At 40.3% G+C, this 22,426-nt stretch overlaps 1 protein-coding gene across 1 annotated transcript; it reads right to left on the bottom strand.

Moving 5' to 3' along the window:
- Positions 1 to 687: 687 nt before the first annotated feature.
- klhl24a (kelch-like family member 24a) lies at positions 688 to 21,005 on the bottom strand. Its single transcript, XM_006786581.3, has 8 exons — positions 20,786 to 21,005; positions 19,257 to 19,376; positions 18,319 to 19,163; positions 16,721 to 16,905; positions 13,883 to 14,001; positions 7,105 to 7,293; positions 4,132 to 4,320; positions 688 to 4,013 (listed from the first exon to the last, which is right to left on the bottom strand). Exons 2-8 carry the CDS (start codon positions 19,329 to 19,331, stop codon positions 3,813 to 3,815), a joined length of 1,803 nt encoding a protein of 600 aa, XP_006786644.1. The 5' UTR covers positions 19,332 to 19,376; positions 20,786 to 21,005; the 3' UTR covers positions 688 to 3,812.
- Between the last annotated feature and the right edge of the window lie 1,421 nt (positions 21,006 to 22,426).

Genomic DNA, 22,426 nt, shown 5'->3' with positions numbered 1-22,426 from the left:
TCGCTTTTCATTTCAGCCTTCTGATTTCAGTGAAAACTTTACATTTTGTTTGAGAAGGGAACATAAATATCAGGACATCTTCTCTCGGAGGAGTTTTACATCCATTGCTGACATGAAGACAATCCACAATGAGCATGTGTGACAATTTACTTAGTGGCCACTTTGTCAGGTACACCTGTTCAGCTGCTCATTACGTAACGCAAATATCTAATCAGCCTAACATGGGAGCAATTCACTGTTTTGCCATGAATGATCCGCTGAAGTTCAAGAAAGGAATAAGTAGTTCAGAAACTGCTGATCTACTGAGTTTCTCCCACACAGCCATCAGACACAGTGTTTACAGAGAAAGCTCCGAAAAACAAAAATATCCAGTGAGCGGCAGCTCTCTGAGCAAAAAGGCCTTGCCAATGTCAGAGGGCAATGACCATAAAGCTTGAAGATGATGGGAAGGTAACAGTAAGTCAAATTAACACCTGTGCAGAAGAGCATCTCTGAATGAACACGCCCAACCTGGAAGTAGATGGGCTACAGCAGCAGAAGACCGCACCAGGTGCCACTCCTGTCAACTAAGAGCAGGACACTGAGGCTATCACAGCGGGAATTTGTATTAATGAGCATCTGAACAGGTGCATCATTGTTTTCTTGTAGACTTTCACTTGTTAACAATGAGTGAGAGCAAAGCATTGATACATTAAGAAAAACTTTATTGATGTTTCTCATGAACAACTCAACCATTACATTTCAACATACTGCAGTTTACAAAAATTGAAAGATTTGTTTTTAAACGAAGAGCAAAAGAAAAGTGTTGTTAAAGTATCACACATCATGCACACAATAATAGCAGTGTATATCACAATTATCTGATGTAATTGCTCACTCGTTAATCTTTTGTTAAGGCACCTAGGGCAGCACTTAAGAGGTTACATCTCTTGATATCAAGGCAAGGCACAGGTGGTGCTTTGCCAACAAGACTGACTTCAGGATCTCAAATGTGGCTCTTATCTGTGTTAACATTTAACTCTGGTGAGCAAGTTGTAACCCTCAGTTTTTTGGGGTGTAATCTGCTGCACGTCCTTTTTATGTTCTCAGCAATACACAAGCCCACAACTCACCACAACAAGCAAAAGATTAAAACAAAACAAAACAGTACACACACAAAAAAAAAAAATGATGGATATTCTTATCAAAAGTCAATAATACATGAAAGACATTAATGAAAATCAATAAATCAGCACAACATGACAGTTTGTGCCCTACTTAAGAGTAAATACTCAGTGAAATCACAGACGCACACACACTCAGATTCTCGCTTTATCACTCCCATGCTTCAGCCTTTCCGCTTTCCTGCCCCTCAACTCAACCCGTCGCTCCTCCTGACTTCTGCAAGCAGGTGAATCAGGAGGTGCTTCACCTGTATTGCTCCTTAACCTGACCTCCATTTGGAGGAATGTGAAGAATGTTTATGTAAAAAAACAACAACTTCCCCCTACATATTTTTGTTATCATACCTGACAGGTGAAGCATGACCAGAGCTGTTCTTAAAGGATATTACGTAATGGTGCTGAGTGACAAATTCACAAATCCCTAAAATTTGACAACTGAAATTGTCATGACGACGCTGCCTCCTTTGCAGCAATATTTGCTGGTTTTTTCAGCGCAGCAAAGCGTAGGAGGCAGTGGCCAACAGGAGGAGCTGACAGGACCTTTTCAATCTCTTTTCTATACGTCACATGAAAGCAAAGAACATTTACTGATACAGTAAAAAAGGAAATCATTGTCATAAAGTTCTACATTTAACAGGATTCTGTCAAAGTGCACAATCGGGGCTCTCAAGAGAAAATATTATGCAAACAAGAATACAAAGATACATTTAAATATAGGTTAAACAAAGAAAACAAAGTTAACTGTATATTCACAGCAATCTATCAACACCAATTGTATTAAAAGGTGACTTTTACTGACCAAGAGCCACACCATCCAAAATCCTCATCATTCAGGACTCTTAAACCCGCCAACGGTGAGAGGGCCAGCACTGCCGCACCCGCCACCTTAGCTGACCATTCAACACACATACACGCATACACACCTGGAGGTATCTATGGTTACCCCGAGTTACATCTTTACATGTAAGTGTACAGGTGAGATGTGGCAGCATTGCACGACAACTCTGTGATAAACCTGCGCGGCTCCCAAAGCATCCGGACCAAGCAGTAAAAGTCACACAATAACCTTACACACACACAGACATGTGCACGCACATACACACACACGCACACACACATACACACCAGACATGCACACCATTTATTCAGAGCAGTCTATGAGTTTGATCCACAAAAGGCTTCTCACATCTACAAAACCACCCCACAAGCCCAGTACACCGATGGACTAACGTCGACACAACTACTTATCATACAATAAACATCCAATTATAAAAACATAGGCACGGACAAATATAACTTACCAAAAAAAGGCAATAATGAGTGAAATAATAATAATTAAAAAGGAGCAAAAAATACAGCTTAGAAGGCAATAGCATGGCTGACTGTAAAAAGTGAGGTGATGACACAGCTGGAGCACAGGAAGAGAAACACACATATGGGAAGTGGAACTTAATGGTGAGTGGTGATGAGATGGGAAAAAAAGGAAACACAAGGGAAGAGCCAACAGTGGCTAGAGTCCAATGTTTTCACAGCTTCTGCTCTTTACCTCTTCTCTTAACTCGGCTCTGGGTTGAGGGGTGAAAGCGCTTCGTAGTTATGACAGATGATACTGTGGGAGAGCAGCTGGCTGACTGCTTACCACATTTCTATCAGGTCATTTTCAGTATTGGAGAAAAGGTAAAAAAAACAAAAAAACAGAGCACAGTTCGTTATTATGTTCTTTGCCAGAGCTTGGCATAACTTTACTGTATGAGACAAACTGCATGAGTGCAAGGGGGGCGAGGTGAGTAATCTGACCTGATCACTCAGATCAGTATTTTTGGATATATTTTTGTTTCTCCAGAGACAACTGTTGGCTCTCGACGGATATTTTCAGTGTTGTTTTTTTGCTCATCAGAACTCTCATTAATCATCAGCGACCTAAATCTTGAGGTTATACTTTGCACAGCAATGAAAGCAGAGTGCTGGGAAGTTACATTTTTTATATTGATGGTCTGTAGGTATGATAAATGAGTGCTAGCAAAAACTCAATAATGTAATTGGGAGCACCACCCTTTGTTTTCACTTAATGACTTTTTTGAGCACACCTCAAAATCAAATATTTTAACACGTGTCAATCTATTCATAGAACGCTATGTGAAAAGGTGAGTAAGTGAGCTTGTAGTTTAATCTCATCTCAAGGTCAAGAATGAATCTCGAAGCTCATATTTCAATTGAAACTCTTGGGTAAATGAAAAAGCAACCATGCTTTTGTTCTGCTTTGTTTTCAGAGATCTACAGTGTAGTTTAAGACTGATTTTCATCAAACTACCAATACAAAAGCACATCTCTCATGCTGATCTGGTTCTACTTTATCTCTGGTTACAGAAAAGCCATTAGTGTTATCAGCTTCTAAGGATTTCCACAGAAAGGCTATTAAGACAACAAAAGATTCACAGCACCGCAACGAGTCTTGCTACATGATGCTGTGAGGAAATAAATTAGCTCACTGATACTGTGGTTAGAACTATTAAATGTGCCTCTTATTAAAAAAACAAAAAAACGGGGTGTGGTTAGTTTTTGTCTTTGTACGTGTATGTGTACTTGGAGAGTTCTTTAGTGTTTGCTCTCATGTTGAGAGAGTGTCTGTGTGTGCGATCCTGTTCATGGTCACGACTTGAAGTATTTGTCATTGTAACGATGGATGGTTACGCAGCCGTGGTAGGAGATGGCTCGAGGCATAGAGGATGCTCCCGTCATGATGCCTGTTGCTGGGTCGTAACACAGGACGGTGTCTGTGGCTTCGCCGTTTTCCCCCCTGCCGCCGAGGATGTAGATCTTTCCGTTACACACTGACATGCCACAGCTCTCCTACAGTGAAAGAAAGACAGAAATTAAAGTTTATCGTCAAAGTTTAGAACTCTTCATATTCGTATGGCTAAAGTCAGTTTGTGGATTCGGGCAATCAGCATCTGTGTTTGATAGTAACCTGTTTGTTGAAGGTCTGAGCCACATGCATCCAGTAGTCCTCTGCAGGGTCGTAACAGTAAATGGACTTCGTGAGACCGCCGCACACATAGATCAGATTGTTGAGAGATACTGCTGAGATACACCGCTTGGCAATGGGGATGCTGGCACGTAGCAACCAGGAGTCTGCCTCTGGATCATAGCACTGAACCTGTGACATACGTTTGAACATAGTGGTGTTTTACAATGATGAAAGAAAGGTTCAACTTTATCTTTCTTTATCTTAGAAAAAATCTATACCATGCAGTGGAAAGACAGCTGTAAAAGCAGTAACAACTAAAATATGTAAAGCCCATTCGGTGGTCACTGACTCTTCTGTGGGCTGACATTAAGTGTGTCTCTGTGTGGTTTTGCATACAATCCAAACATTCTCTCACCCACTTATCTTTAAAATAGCCTCTCCCCAAAAGTTTGGTCTCTAACGACTTCCATTGTGCACAGAGTCTCGCTGAGACAGATTAGGACCTATGGGACCAATCCAAATGACCCTGTTAGCAGACCCAAGAGATGAGCAGATCAAAAATCTGGAGTCAGCATGGGCTCTTAGTCTTATCAGGCTACCCCTCTGCCCATGAATGTGTTTTTTCTACTCTGCATAGACATAAACAAATATGCCAGCTATTTCACGGATGTAAAAAAAACTGCTTCGTTGGAACTTTGGATTCCTAAGAAAGCCAGTGTCTTCCTGTTTACTACCAACAATGGGGCCTGTCATTCAAAACATACTGAAACTATTCCAAGGTACTTGTTAAGTCCAAATTCTGAGGCTATCTGTTTTACATGGTAGCGTGACAGATGACAAATGACCTAATCCTTAAGTAAGTTATCGCTATTGCTACCTACCATTCATTTCACAGAAAGTTTATCATGGTAAAATGGTCAGTCATCACGTGCCACTGTATTTTTCTCCTTACTAGGGGTGGGCGATATAAACGATATACGATAGAAACCATATAAATTTGGCCAACGATAGAGATTTTGACTATACCGCTCTATCGCGATAGGGCATGTTGATGATGTCATCAAGCTGCGCCTGTTTTGGTCGAAAGCATCGCAGCGGCTAAAACCATTATCATCTGCAAATTATGCCGGGCGACAGTCATAGCAAAGAGATGAAGAACTTTGGAAATATGGGGAAAGCCAAAAACGGCGCTTCCTCCATTCAGTAACATTGATTCATTAACGTTAAATTCTCTCACAGCTGTTCTATTCCCATGTTGTTGCAGTATATTAGTAACTAACCTCGTATTGTGGATGAATAATCTCAGTTGTTCTCCTGACTGAAGTTTGGCCCGTGTATAGCATCCTGCTATGCAATTGCATTTGTCCCTGACCACCAGAATCCCTCACGTTAACTTTTATCGAGTGGAAAAAAAGTTGGTGTTCATCCTCCAGCTTCACTGTGCTAATGTTATGCTAACATAGCTGTGTCGCTAGCAATCACGTAGCACAACATTATATACCAGGTAGTCCAACTTCAGTAACCCTGAAAACGCCACTGCTGTTTAGTTTTCTGTCTTCATTTATGTTGGAAGTGGTAGCAGAGCTGTACGTTTGAATTAGTTTCAAAAATCTCTCAGTCAGAACAGGGTATGTCATGTTTAGGTGAGTGAACTTCCTGTTAACTTCTAACATTTAATAAATTCTGTTTTCATGGATGCCTGGATGTTAAACTTAATTGTTACACCCGATAAAGCAGCAACGCTGATCATTTAATTAAAGATGAAAGAATTTGGACCGTTTTTAACTCTGAGTGTTCGTTTGACTTTGGGACCTGAAGCAGACGGAGTTTTGGACCCAGATTACTCTGCGAAGCTCCTCACTACGGCAGCAGTAAGGCTCTGACAATCCATCAAGGAGTGCGGCTTACCAAAGTTGTACTAAAACATCTTTAAACAGATTTCTGCACGCCAAAATCGGTCAGTAAGCACAACCAGAATTCATACATAAATTGTCGACTTTTGAGAAAATTAAAGGATTTTAAGTGTGCCTTATAGTGTAGAAAATACGTTATACAGAAGGAAAGAATATATCGCGATATATATCGTTACCGCACATGCTTCAAATTATATCGCGATATGAATTTTAGGCCATATCGCCCAACCCTACTCCTTACTATAACATTTCTGAATATGTCAGCATGTTAAGCTGTTGTAGCTTTACTACTATGAGTAAATGGTATGAAATGAAACCAGAAATACAGTACAAGTAATGCATTCCATGGAGATAAAAGCCTGGATACAATTAACAAAGTAAAACAAGGTAAATCAGGACCAACCTGAATAAACAGGATGTACTTGTTACTACCTATGCAAAACAATCAGTGAGTGTTTGTACTCCAGCTTTATGAAAGCTAAAATACTGTAAGAAATGATTGTTATTTAAGCCTTCCCTTTAACTCAATTCAGGAAAAAGGGGAAATCTGATCTTTATACAAATCATGCAGCGACCGAGAACTATGAGGCCTTTACATATTATGTTTTATGTTGTGTGACGTAAAGGAGCTTGAAAAAAAGCAAAACAAAGCAGAATTTTAAACTTCCATTGCACACCTGTAATTATGAAAACAAGTTATCTGACACTGAGAGCAGCTTAGTCTGTTTGTTTTGTTGGTTTTTGCCCTTTATCACCGTCCCTCTTCCCCGCTCTTTTTCTTTCCCTCTTTCTTTCTCCCTTTTCTTTTCCCCAGTCAAGTCTGTCCCGTGTTCAGCAAATGAAAATAAAATAAACAATAAAAGCAAAGTTGAATCAAATAGACCAATACGGCAAGGCTGGGATGGTCCATTTGGTAAAGTAAATCTGTTGGGCATCTTTCTTTGCCTTTAGACAACATTTCTGATGGCAAAAGAACCAAACAGGACAGGCAAGAAAAAGAAAAAGAAAAAAAAGAGCACTATGTGCTTCAGTGTGTGGGTGCTGAAAAACCGTTTATCACCTTGTCTGAACAGGTTTCATCGTCAGGCCCTCCTCCGATAACAAAGAGCTTTCCAGCACAGCTGGCCACAGCTGGAGAGCTGACCGCTTCTTTCATGGGAGCCACTTCTGTCCAGCGGTTAGAGAAGGAGTCATAACACTCCACACTGCTCAAGCGGCTCTGTCCATCATAACCACCCACAACATAAACCTGCGGACAGACACACAAATGTATGAGGGTCAGATGAGGGGCCAAAATTAAAAGTAAGAGAAATTTCAAGCATAGAGAAACAAAATTATTCACAGCAAAAAGATGTTTGCGTTCAAGTTCACTACTTTATGAACGTGAACAATAGCCTCTGTGTGAGCTTTAGAAAACCAGTTTATCAGGAGCAGAGTGTTGATGACGTACTTCTGAATAGGCACAATTATCAGTTCCTTACGGCAAAGCCCAGTTCATCTGTTAACCTTTAAACATAAATCTTCATAACTACTAACGTTTGAACTTGACACCATACTTGTTACAGCCTGAATTTCCACACCGTCATTCTGCCTGATGAAGCAAATCTGGCAATCACTATGCATAAACTATATTACAAACTACAGCAAGAGAATTGGGGATACTGTGTTGACATGAGACAGACCCTACAAATGCTACAGCAGGATAAATATTGAGATGATAAGTCACAAATAAGGCCATCAAAGAAAAAACAAGAACAGGGTTTTGTGAAAGACACAGATGTATTTTTCAGTTATGCTAATAACATCCTCTGTAAAGGGCTCACGTGTCAAGGAAACAGTGAGGAGCATTACTGGTTACAAGTGCGGTGTTATGCAAGAGAAAACCTTCAGGCTGTTCCTGCTTCTCTGCAAAATAGGAAACATAAATAAGTACAGACAAGAAAAAGAGGAAAACAAAAGAAACAGGAACAAAGAAAGATGGAGGAAAAGAAGAGGAACAAAAAGACGGAAACTGATGGGACACATGGTTATTAGCATTAAACGCCTGGCTAATGCTGAATAGCACTACTGTTTTTCCAACTGAAATACTGACAATCCCTATTCTTGTTTATAACTCGTGCGGTTACAGAGTAGTATTGTCTCTGTTTGCATTCGTGTATTTTCAGTGACAGAAACACATAACTGAGCTGCCACATTGTAACTCGCTGAATAAGACCATGGGCATGCAGGCCAACTGCAATTTGTTTATTTTTAATAATTAATGTTGATACAGCTGATAAACTGTAAATGTGGGTTGTTTTTTCCTAAAAGTGAGAGACGCGAAAGAAGCAAAGAACGATAAAGAAGAAAACAGGCTACTGAGAGATAAAGATAATCAAGTGCAAGGAGTTGTTTAGAAAGGGTTTTTTTAAACTACTGGTTTTGGTGAGCTGTTTTTTTCCTCCTTTCTATTTGTATTAACAACAATTTCAATCCAGTCACATGTAAAGCTAGATACACACCTTAAAGTCGCCCACAGTAAAGCAACAACAAATGTAAAGCATCTTGTTCTTTCTTATGTAATTCTGGTGGGCTGGCGCTTTAAAGAGCCATTGAAGATATCCAGACACAAGATTGTTTAAAGAAGGTAGTGGAAAGGAGTGGGTGTGGGGCACTGGATCACTGTATTTGCACCCTTGCCACTCTGCACTCTTTTAATAAGACACCAGATTTTGATACACCATGAAAGTCTGTCAATACTAGGACATAATGGCAGCGCAGACAGCCAATACTGACCTAAAGTATGCAGCTGTCATAAAAATATGCTGAGCTAAACAAAATCCTTAAATCTGCAGACACAACTGCAATTCACTGAACATGCATGCTAGTTTTATGACCATATTTAAGTGCTGAGCCACTGGTTAAATAATTAACAGCTTCCTTAACATGTGCTAAGGTAAGATGTAGTTACAGCAAGAGAAACACAGAACAACTGCAGCAGGGGGACAAAAACACGAGCGTATAAATAGAAAGAGCGAAAGAGTGTGAGTGTGTCTGAGAGAGAGACCGACAAAGAGAGATTGAAACATAATAGATGTGAACAGCCGTCACCATGTGCCACCATAACAGGGACAGGAAAACAAGTGGTGACCTATTTTAGATTATATCTATGGAAACTAGACCAGTCCAACAGCACGTATCAGACTGCAGGACACTGAGAAGTGTACACGTGTGTGTCTGTGTGATCTTATGCCTGCATCCCCGTGATAATCAGCTATCCTCTAGAGGTTTACACTTCAGCAAACCTTACATTCATTTATCAACTTTAAGTGTAGTAGGATTATACCTGGTCCTGCATTATAGACGCTTGTACTTTGTTATTCTAAACTTGCAACTGGCACATCAGTGCTTTTTCACCAAAAGGGGAAATTACAAGCTGAATGAGGAAATGAGAGGGTATAAACACAGGGGGAGGGGAACTGAATTCTGAGGAAACCAACAAACAGAAAGATACATTGTCAAGGGGCAAAATGTCTCAGAGATAAAAAGCCAGATAAGAATCTGGAATGAGACCATAACAAAAAAGGCACAAACTGGAAAAACCTTCCAGATCTACATGCCAAAGGATTCTGAGGTAAAATGATAATATAAATATGCACTATACATATACATTCAGGTAATTTGAAAAATGATAAATAAAGGTCTTATCTCTGACAGACGTTTATTGACCTTCAGTTAGGAGGACGGCTACTAAAGCGATCAAGAAGGATAAAAACTTTTAAAGCTTTAAGAAGCATTTTTCTATAATTACTTGACAGACCATCGACAAGCAGAGGACAAAAGAGAATACATCACAGAGTAATCCGTGTGTCTATGGTTTTAGATATGCTTAAATTTTTTTGTCCAGTTTTGAGTTGCAAAACTTGCACTTTGGTATAAAAGTTGAGCTTTTTTCATTCAACAGGTTTTGCATGGGAGTGCCCAGCCAGCTACAGACTCTTACCATTAACCATGGTTTCCTTTAATGTACCAATATCAGTCATGTTTTCACCACACATGTGTGCATGGTTCACTTTGTAGTTAATTACTGACTCTTGAAGCCACACCATGACCACCAACTAATTACCACACTGTTGTGGAACAGCAGCACGTACACCAAATGCACACATGTGGTTTGCTGTGGCAAGGCAACAAAATATTTTGAGTGTTGTGTAAAATCCAGTGTAGATCAAAGAAACGGATGTTTGCACTACAGACCTACGAACGATAAGAAGTCCCTGAGTCACATCCCCTGTGAAAGAGTAAATACAGCGCTATTTCAAAGCTTTCTAAGAATACTTGTAGTCGTGTCCATTAACTTGATGTTTGTAATAGTGAGTGAGCATTTGTCACTAAAGTGCATATGAGTGATGTATTGGCCTGAACATGAACTTATGTGCATGCATGAACCAAAACAACTGTCCTTCTTTAGACTAGAGCAGACGTTCCCAAAGTGTGGGGCCCGCCCCCTAGGGGGGGCGCAGAGCCATTGCAGGGGGGGCGCGGCATGAAAAGGGAAAAAAAACCCCAAAACAACGCTTGGACACTGTTAGCACGGGCGCCCACACAAACGCAAAGCAGGAGATGAAGCATCGCTGAATATGTTTCAACCAACTTCATTCTAAGTCAAAGACTAGAAAATATGGTGAAGCAAATCTTCCCTTTGGTTTCACCTGCACAAGTGCCGAGGTAGGTCTCCCTGCAGAACTGGTTTTCCCTTCGTTGGGAGCAGCGCAGGGCTGTTTAAATCACGGACAAACAGGATCCCACATTCTTGATTTTTAGTTCACAAACACTTGTTGTAATGACTAACTACTCCTGACATTTTGGAGATGTTTGCTCTTTATACAGTAAAGTTACAGTGGGATACAAATAATATCAGGCTGATCCTGCCATGATTTGTTCCCCCGGTTCAAATCACGGACAAACAGCATCCAACAGTTGTTTATGTTTTTGAACCCATTTTGCAGACGGATTTTTTTGAAAAATGTATTGATAGCAATGTTGAATATTATTACACAGGAAAAAAAAACAACTACATGTAAAATAATCACAGCGTGACGCCTCTGCCTTTGGACAGTAACTGCGTGTATATGTAAGCGTGTAAAACCTGCAGATAGTCAGATTAACAGTATTTTGTCTCTATCTGCCATTCTGCAATTCATCTCTTGTAAACAATAACGTGGCCACAGCGTGACGTGAAAAAAGGCACATACCTTTGACGTTGCGTGAAGAACTCTATATTCCTCGTCCACACATAAACGCAAAAAAGGAGTTGAAAAAATCTTGAAACGCCGTTTACGTGGACGAAACAGCTGCGTGTTCAAAAATACCCGTGTAGGTGCAGACGTAGCGTAAAAGAGTTAGTAGTTTATTTTCTTACTACCTGTAATTTATTGCAGATTACTTGTATTTGCTTAATTGTTTACTAAATGTTTGAGGTGTGAAATAAACCGCAATGGAGCAAAATATGGGTGTGTGTGGTTGGAGGATGTGTTCGTGCGTGCGTGCGCGCGTGCACGCGAGGGGGGCGCGAACATTTTTCTTGTAAAACAAGGGGGGCCCAGCAAAAAAAGTTTGGGAACCACTGGACTAGAGGTTCAATTCTTTTTCGATTCTCTTAGTGATCAATTCTCTGTGTGGAAAACAGTCTGCCTACACAAGTCTGAATCTGAACACAATGCACAGAGCTAAGGCATGCGTGCGACTCCTGGGTCCGCTGCGGTAATTCCTATTTTGGAATGTGCAGCTGTCAGGAGAACATGCCAACGCTGATAAAAGACACTGAATAAATTTGGAGACATACAAGTTTAATGGACTGGTAACGGCTCTAAAGCAGAAGCACTTATCAAGTTCCGTCTGTAATGAAGACAGACTTGACCTGTCTCGTTTAAGAACATTTAAAAACACAGCATATTACATACATGTGGACAAAAAGCAGAATAAACTTCATTTTAAATTATAATCATAAGTCACCTTTAGTGCAGAATAAATCCACAGTCTACAGGAAAATTAACAACCCTGTACAGTATATTCGTGTGATGAAGATTATAGTATAGACCCAATGCGTGTTTACAAACTCATTTGGAGCTCTTTAATCTATGTATAGCTGTACTAAAAAGAAAATATCTGTAAAAGATCATTCAAAATATTTTTTGACAGTTGAGTTACTTTCAGCGTGGAAGGTATTAACAGGATTGTATATGAAGATTTGTGAGATGACACCAACTGTTTACCAAACCTTTAGTTGACACAGATATGTGACAGCAGAAAGCAGCCTATAGCCAAATAGAAAAAGATGACTTAGTGTTGTGACTTCATCAGGTTTAAAGCTAGATATCTAATGCCAAACACCCTTACGACTTCTTAACTATTTCCTTCAAGCCTCGATGGAAAACCATAGCCGCAAAACTAAAATGAGACATATGACTGAACCACGTCATTTTAAAGTAGTCAAAAAGTTCCACGGAACAGATTCCAGAAATTCCTAAATATGTAGGTGTTTGCTCTTTTGTACTTTATCTCAAATATATTAAAAATCCTTTGGAACGAGGAAATAAGAAACGGTAAATACACTGAGCGAGTGACACATTGTTTTTTATAGCGCTCTTTTGTAATCACATGTCATCACATGCACACAAACTTTACTGAACTTCAACTTTCAAAGTACACATGCTGGATTGACACTGATGTAATGGAGCGTTATGCTGTAGCACATTGTGCAGCACTGATTGCTTGACTGTAAGCTACACTTTTCTCTATAAATATTCCTATGTGGCCAGGCTGTGCTAGCTATGAAAAACCTCTCTGAGACAAAGAAATCTTACATTTTAAGACATTTTGATTATGAATGTCTATAACATCTTCAAAATAACATGTGTAAAGTATATGAAATGACTGAATCAGCTACAGACTTCCAGTAGCTGAAGCTACTGTTTAGTCAGCTCTAAACAGTAGCTTGTGGTTCTTTTAAAAACGAAAACAAACTTTTGTCTGTTGAATAGGCTCCTGCGTATCAGGGTTTGTGAGACGAGTTGGCAACAGCTGTTTACAAACCCTCAGGCAACACATGGATGTGTGACAGCAGAAATCAGGCTATAATCAAATGGAACTGCAATAACAATTATTGTAATTTTTTTTTTTAGAATTATTGACAGAATCTGGTTTAAGGCCAGATGCTTAATGTCAAGCATCCCTAAGTATACAATGCCTTTAGGAATTTCTAAAACTATCACCTGACCCGGAATAGTGTGGAATGAGACCTACGTTGAATATGCAAATTCCACAACAATTGAAAACGTCCGCGGAAAAGATTCCACAGATTTGTGTAAACATGTAAATGTCAGCCCCCTATCTAAGACTTGATCTTAGAAACTATGTGAAGAAGTAAGGAAGATAATGATGATGCTACGCATTCTCTTTATTCTTCTTGGATGAACCCATTACTCAAGTTTCTGTAAACACACATCGCATTTTTCCTGTGAAGCATAGTTGCTGGTTAGTTCCTATGTAGCCAAGATTAAATAGCTATGAAATGTTGGAGACAGACAGATATGACATCCTGGAAAAAAACAACAACAACAGCTGTTCTGTCACCTGTTATAGAAAAGGTTACAAAAATGTCTTTAAGAGAGCGTTCACAATTTCTACAAGACATTTCAAAAACAAAAGGAAATTGATATGAAAAACTGCAAGTAGCAGACACTTCACACTCTATCATGAACTAACTTGTGGTGTTGCTGTGGTGCTGTCACTGGGTAAAACCTGATGCTGAAACTTAAATCGAGTCAGACATCAAGAGGCATTATGTCCCTCCTTACCTTGCCCAGTAGCACACCCATCTTGTGCCTCCAGCGACCTTTGTTAAGAGAAGCCACTCTGATCCACAGGTTGAGCTGGGAGTTATACATCCACACATCCCTGCTGTTTATACGACCACCTAAAAAAACAACAAAATGAATACAGCTCTCATGAATACAGTTCAGACAGCTCTGAGTTCAGCTTTGAGTGCTCTACATTTTAAAACTCTATTTACTATTAGTCTAACAATGTGGTTGATCCTATATAAAAACTTTAAAACGCTTGATGAGCAGCACACTTTGGGTGTTAAGTAATAACTTATCGCTTAACTAGGTCCAAGTCTTATCTGACTCGGACACACACGCACACATACCCATGCAATTATGTTCCAGAGAGGAAATCTGTTTTTTGTTTGTATTTACCTTCAAAGCAAACACGCATGAAAGGATCTTTGTCTGCTAACAATCTGCTACTACTGCAGCATATCCCCTATCTGTCATCTGTGACATTGTGGAGAATAACGCGTCATTTGACCATGTAATGACATGACCCAGCCACATTTCAAGCAAGCCCAAACTTGTGCCTCTTCTTGTCTCCCCGCTGCCAAACATAGACAGCAGGAAAAAAGAAAGAATCTCCCCTAAATATTTAATAAACAACCAAAAAAAAAGAAATATATATATATATATGCGTCAACAGTAAAATTGGAAGACAAAAAGGTAATGTTATCAATTCTGGAAAAAAAGCAGGTCTAGGAAACAGGTTGTTGGCTTTTATCCAACAACCTGTTATGTATCGCGTGTCAGCAGTGCTCAGAAGGTTGTTTACTTTGTACAGCACACAGATCAGTGGTTGTGTGGAGCAACGATAAAGTGGAACAAAGGTGGAAAGGGGTCTTCTGCAGGTCTGTCTGTAATTAATGTTCAATCATTTAAGAAGAACCCAAAGAAGCTAGTTGCAGCATGTATCAGCTAAATCAGTCTGCAGGAAGAAAAAATCCAGACAGTGTGCTGCTCCTGAAGACCTGCTGTTGAAAGATTTGCAATGATGGAGACTTTATCCCTCCAAAGACAGACATGTACATTTGAAAAGCTAGTCATAAAAGCAGTGTTTCTTTGGAATAGGGTCTTTCCTCTTTAAAAATGCCGGTAGGTAATGTCTTCCCGGTACAGATGGGGAGGGCCACTGCTAATCACTGTTTTTAAAGCACAAGAATCCATGACTTTGGGAGGTCCCAGACATGATTTATGTAACATTTGCATGTCTTTGAAATATCAATAAGCATTTCTTAGAGTATGTTTTAGAATACCAGCCACGAAAAAGCAACTTGTGACAATGAGATACAATCCATGTATGCCACATGTATGTGGCATGAACATGTGTTGCTGCTCACTAGCTGATAATACAGTAGGAGGCTTATTGGAGTGTTATTGATCTAAGTAGGTCAGTACTGGCCAGAGTTCAAGTCCAAGGACGGAGAAGCCAGGGACGCTTTCTATACCCATATCCTATTTAAGACCAGAAATAATTGCAGCTGTGCTACATACCGGAGGCCCTGGAAGGTATTGCGACAGTGCATGTAAAAGGGCAGGCAGAATGGTGGTATGTGCAGGAATGTGACTGAGACAAAAAAAAGTTGAGGAGGGGGGATTTAATGTATCAACACACACAAAAGACAGCAAGTATGTCAATAAAGATCGCAACAGGCTATAAAGCAGTGTTGTGCATGTACTTCTGTGGGACAGACACGGGGGAGGGAGGGCTATGTTGACGTTTTCGTGCTGTTTGGAGGCTGAGTGATAGCACACACGTGAGGACTTGGCACGGGACAGCACTGCACTCTTTGCTAAAGGGGAGAGCTTTCTTTTTTTCTCTCTCTGTGTCTTTCTTTCTATATTTTTCCCCTTTTCTCTAGAAATGTTTTTATCCATTACTGCAGTGCAGCTCATATTAAGCATGTTTGAGCATGAGAAGGCCTAGCAGGCACATCAGAGCTCTTGTTAATACTTTTTCTTAGGAAGAAAAAAAAACACAAAAAAGGAAAACATGTTAGCCTCCAGGCTCTCAAGTAAACTATACAGATATAAGTCTAGCACACAGCATGAATGTAAAGTATTATTTTGACATTGGGAAATACCTTTACTCTGACCTCACCAGTTAAAATAAATGAGAAAAACATCTTATTTAATGTAGGATGTATTTTCACCAAAGGAGACTTGCAACACACTTGGTAGCAGTTTGAAAAATGCAGCAGTCTTGCCAAGCACCCATGAAGGCTATACCTCAGGTTACGATTTACTGTAAAGCTTCTTGCAGAAAAAACTATGGAAACAGACTTTTTCATCCTTATATGAAGAAGATTCAGAGAAACCTGGAGAGTTAGTGTCAATTTGGTGACCCTGGGAAGTGGTCAGTAGGAAGAGAAAGAAGGACAGAAACAGCCAGTGAGGGTGTCTCATAGCACTGAGCCTGCAGAGTGCCTCCAGATGTTGCGCTCATATTTTCCTTCAACTCGAATGGGCTGAGGCCTTAAAAATAACACAGGGCAAACAGTCACCGTGGCCTTTCCTGCCTCTCCGCTGAGAGATTAGATGGCAAGTCAAGCACAAACCGACTGTATCTGATGTGTACCCAGTACTAAAATATTACTTACCTGAATCCTAAATGTCCACTAGCAAAAATAATACATTGAAAAGTAATTAAAAAGAGAAAACAACTCATTCACCAATTAGTTCCTGAATAGTTTAAGGTCAAGAAAGCAGTAACTTAAACTTGGATAGTTGGTATTTAAAATTTGTCTGTGTTCAGGCTTCAATAAAGCCATGCAAATAAAGTGTAGCATGTGGGCTGGATCTTACCTGACACCAGGATGTCGTTGCGAAGGGCGCAGACAGCGTACTCTGACTTGGTGAACTCGGGCAGTTTTGCCAGTGATTTCCATTCTCCTGTGACTGGATCGTAGCATTCGTTGTAGGGCAGGTTGAAGCCCCCTACCCGCTCACAGCCACCCACCACCACAATCACCTCTGAGTACCCAGTGGACCTTTAAAATAAAGAGCAGAGGGAGGGGGAGAGACAAAGAAATTACAGATTAAGTACAAATTAAAGTGCAGAAATTATAAAAACAAACAAAAAAAGAAGTTTAAATAAAAAGGCCAGCAAGGAGGAATGAACATTGCAGACATGGTGTCTAATTAAAAGGGTATGAATATATATAAACACATGTGTCAACACCTGGAGGGCAGGGACATAAAAGGTTTCAACAGGATTTACCTTCATTTATCTTCAAGGCAAAGTTCAGCTTACAATGAAGGCATCAATCTCGGGCATAACAAAAACACACTCGAGGCTAAGCTTAAGCCGAATTTCCATGATCACAAAGCTTTCCTCTTTGGCTGTTCAACACATGCCCTGGATATGACAACATTTCCTATGGGAGAGCTAATTAACTACAGCCTCTTTTCTTGTTCTACCATTCTAACATTCATATGTCAGATATTGGGCTGTACCGTGTTGAGAAGTAGGCGTATTTGCAGTTTCTCTCATGGCTTGTTTGCATGTTGTCAGAAAAATGCATAGTTCCAGGGCTGGTTCAAGCACTAAGAGAAAGTCTGGCCCCGGAGCACTTTAGCTTTGTGTCTAAGCTGTGTGGATGTGATCAGTTTCTTTCTGGAGGCTTCCCGGGGGAGGAGAAGTCCAGATGCGTCTAACAACTAACAATACACCTGAAATACACAACGCCTTATAACCGACAACTACAATTGCTCCCTCTTGTTTTAGGCAGGTCTAACAACAAAGGAGGCAGTACAGTCTACCATATGGCCTGCTTTTTTAGTCAGCACCTGCTTTTGTCCTTTATCAGAGACTTTAACATGCAGGTGTACAAAAGTAAACACATACGGCATACGGACTGCTTGGTAAATAGGTACAAAGTTAACAGATGAGGACAAAGAGAACCCAAACACACTGGTGAGGTGAGTTAGACTCGTGAGACGACAACAAGACTCAACATTTCATGATTGCCATGTCTTGCATCACATAATTTTTTCTTTCCTTTACATCAAGTCTGTACAGGAACATGTCCGGCCTCCCTCATTATCATTTCCATTTTAAAATAGGACTACAAAACCCAGCTGACTCAGTGACACACTTGTCTTTTCAACACACTAGCACTCCCTGTGTTTTTCACACTGAAACACACACAACAACAATACAGGCAGGAGCACTGAGTTCACGCGCATGTCGTAAAATCTAGTTATGCAATGTGGGATAAAAGATTGGCTAACTGCTTAAAAAGATGTGTTTTCTATCGCGGTGACATCTTTCATCGTTGTTTGAAATATAATTCAAAAAGGCTGGCAGAAAAGACCGTGCATTTATCACTCATGCAACTGTCACACACGCTGTAGGCTAGCAAGTCACCTTCCTCATACCTGGGAGTCAACATTTTAGTTACCTTCGTGGACGAGTTCTGGGTGACATCATTTCATTTCCGAGCACGTGGTAACGCCTGGCCTCGTGGAGAAGGTGGTAGCACTCTGGGGCAGTTTGGATGAGCTGGTCTCCCTCCACGGTCTGAACAAAGTAGCTGGGGTGCAGAAGGGGCAGGCGGACATGGTGGAGGAGAGCCTTCAGTATGGGCTTCCTGGCCTCCACGCTGTAGTACACCCAGCGCATCACTGCCTCAAACACAAACTCTTCCTTACAGACAGAAAGTTCATCACTGTTAATGTACTCTTCCAACTCTTCTTTACGCAGGTCGAGGAACTCCTCGTGCAGAGCCACCTCTGAGAAGTTGGCCAAGGCGTAACTGTGACAGCGGCTGGCCAGCTGCTTCAGAGAATGCGCCTCTGCAAAGCGCTGGATGCCCAGACAGTTGCACGGGTCCAGCTGATCCTCTAGGAATTTAGCGCAGGCATCACGGAGTGTGGTGATCTGGAAAAGGCTGGCGGTTTCAAAGAGAAACTGGACATTTTCAGTGGTGATTTTGGCACGGCCGGTGTAAACGTAGTTGAGAAATGAGTCCATCGCCTCGGCTAGGATGCCGTTAATTTCAACAAGCATCTCACGGCTCTCGCGGTGATCATTGCAGAACATGGCTCTGAAGTAGGAAGAGCAGGCAGATAGCACAGCGCGGTGGCAGGGAAACTCACGGCCCTGCACACTGATGACCACGTCAGTGAAAAGGCGGCAGTCGCGAAACTCATTGAACACCTGCAGAATGCCCTCTGAGTGTGAGGATCCGGAGCAGAAGTCCAGAACATCCTGGTTGGCTATATTTTTAGATTCAACCTCAAACACCTTGGGGGACAAAAAGACGTGTGGTTTGATAAGATGCCACAAAAGATTTGGGTACAAATGTTAGTTATTTGTGTATCTTTTCTTTGACTGCACCTTGCGTTTGACAGCTGGCGAGTCTCTGATCCCAGAGTCCTCCCTGTTCAACCTCCTGCCCAGCATCAATACCATGGCTGCCACCTTCAATATAGGTCTGTTTTATACTTTAAAAGATATCTGAGGATGGAGAGCAAGTAATGTAAAAATATTATTATTATCATGTTATTCGTTAGGAAATCGCAGCAGGGGATACTCGAAAAAGGGTGGTGAATATATAACAAGTAACCCAATTAGATTACTACAGTATGAACTGAGATCAGTCCCCAATCAAACAAAGCACTCACAGAGTAAAACCACAAAGCATGTGTTTGGAAGTAGGGGAGATCACGCAAGTCCCTCACAAGCACAGTTCTTAAGCCAGTGGGGCAAAAACAAAGTCTTACGTCACACTTTAAGAAAGGAATTTCCAAGGAAGTCAATGCCAGCTGAACGCAAATCAGTATTGCACCTTGTCTGCAAAGCAGTTGTGCCCTGGAGCGCGGAGTGCATGAAACGGAAGATGGCAAACAAAGAGACAGGCGGGAAAGAGGCTGAGCAACGGTTGGAAGGCCAGTCTACACGTCAGTCAGGTTTGAAGGCGTGGGGGCAGGGATGCTTTTCTTTGAACAAGTGCAAAGTCAAGGATACTAGTTTCTTTTGACAATAACCTCTTTGAGAAGAAAAGACAAAGCAACCAAGTGAGTCCCAGTAATTATGTTTTGTTACACACTGAAAGGTAGACGGCATCTTTAGGTCACGGTATAAATAAAGTTCATAAAGTTCTTGAGAATATCTGATCAAGAAAGGATTTATTTTTTTATTATTTATCTATTGCCGTGCTGTATTTTTAAAAGCCGGGAGCATGCCTGGCTTTTGCTTCGGTGAGGTAATTTATCTCTGGCTATTTTTAACTCGAACAACTCAACCCATTCACGTGCGTTAGCTTGTTCCCCACAGGCAGCTGCGGCAGCACCTCGTCATCCAGATTAAAGGACAGGTTTAGCCAGAGGTATCTGACGCAGATATCCTTTGTGATCAATACATAATAAGATGCATACTACGATGCAGACATTAAAAAACAACAACAACTACACCACAGTTTTTACAATATGCACTCATACACCGTTTGTTAGTACTGAAATTAAGCTAAATTTACACCGAAAAATGGCTGCAACAATACTCCGTTTGTTTTTTGATATTTAAAATAGTAACAGATGCTGAATTATGTGTTTATTTTATGTTAATTTGATATTAATAAGGTTCAACTCGGTAAGAAATACATCTACTTGTAAATTTAGGTGTGTGGTTAAATAGCTAAACAGGTAGAAAATACTTTATGTGCTTCGATTAGTAAGACAAAAGAAACTTGCCTCGTGCCCATCGTTACCTACTTAATTTTGTTTTTGTTTTTTTTTTTATGTTGGGCTGTTATTTTACTCTATATAGCACGACAGACACAAGCAAAAATAAATCAAGTAATAACAATAGAAATAAGTCTAAAGTCAACAACCACAAATGTTTACTTAGTAAAATGTAGAAATTAATACCTTATGCAGAAAGTTCCAGATGAAGCTTCCTCCTCTCTCTCCAGTGGTTAAACAAATTTGTAGAACAGTAAATCTGTATCCTAAAAAAAGTTTGACTATGTATTTCCGAGTAGTTATGGTCGAATGGTTATAAAAAATAAAGCAGGCTGATATCCAGCCGGGACATGTTGAATCGCGGCGATGACAAAAACAAAGACTTTCTAACTAGCTAACTGTAAACACAGACCCTTATATATTTGTCAGGGAAAAAAATATCCATCCCTCTGCCGCTGAGCATTATGGGTTGTGTAGTTCGGATTATTGTTTGTTATTGGGCGTTGAAGAAGGAGAAAACTACAATTACCAAATGCTTCGAGTCCTCCACGTGGCCTCCCTTTGTTTGCAAACAAACGCAACTTTTACCGAGGGAAAAAAAAGTTGCTGTCAAGACGTGACGGCGATCGAAAAAAACACGGAAAACAACAGCAGTTTTTAAGCGCTGTTTATATGAACATGTAGAGGGCGCGCTAGTGTGTAGGATGCTAACGTCATTAAATAAATGTTTGCTATGTAAAACACACCTATATGAAAGCGGATTTACACAGTTATATAATACACAGTGATACCCATAAAGGACATGCAGAAAACCCGTATAAACAACAGCACTTACACGACCCTATGAACACGTGAAAAAATACGAAAAGCAGCATAACAGACTTTTTTTAGGTGAGGAAGGAGGAGTTTGGCCGGAATTAAGAATGTCACAACTTCCTTTTGCCTGCTGCAAAATATTTCCCAGAGCTTCCAGCCGGTTTCCTTGAAGAACCAAGTGTGCTATCATCGGTGCAAATCCATATGAATCATGTGCCTACTATTTACACAAAAAGCGAGCTACTGTTCCCCTGAAGCACATTTTATCCAAATATATGCAAATACTTTACACAGATTCAAATAAAAACACCAAAAAAGATAAGGTTGTATTTTGTAAAGGCATACAGTGATATTGGTATTCTACACTATAGTGTAGTAGTACTATCATCAGTACCTTTCACACTTACAAGTCTCCCTCCCATGGTCAAAAGACTAGAAATAGGTGTTATTCCCCACAAATAAACAGGAGCATCTACAGGATGAAGCACTTGTTGGATGGTGTCGTGTATGTTTTTTAGTAACCTTATTTATATTGATACACACAGTATCCTGCAAATATACATTATTTAGAGGCTGAAAGCTTTAAAGAGACACTGGATATCTTTAGTGGTGATTTTGGCACAGCTGGTGTAAATGTAGTAGAGGAAGGACGAAGTTATTGTACTGTGTTCTACATTAAAATCAGTCCAGCTCTTTTCTCTAGTACAAATATTTTTAATTGAATTGCTGAATTTGTTGTAATTTCTAACACCCTATTGCTCAGCTTTCTCTTGAGAACGAGATTCTTAAATTCAGTGAGATATTTTATCTGGTTGAATAAAGTATAAATAAAAGCGACTTTGTCCAAATCTGATTGCTTGTTTCTATGTTGTGTCATGCCAATTATGTTTGACAAATTATATGTCAACCAGTTATTTTCAACACTTTAAATAAGGCAACTCCCAAGAAATATCAAGAAACAGCACTACAATAGCTTGAGTAACCCCCCTCAGGGACTTTTTGTGTGAGTTC

Source organism: Neolamprologus brichardi, chromosome 18, assembly GCF_056152115.1.
Source record: "Neolamprologus brichardi isolate AB-2024 chromosome 18, ASM5615211v1, whole genome shotgun sequence".
NCBI lineage: Eukaryota > Metazoa > Chordata > Actinopteri > Cichliformes > Cichlidae > Neolamprologus > Neolamprologus brichardi.
This window is presented reverse-complemented; position numbering and strand designations above follow the sequence as displayed.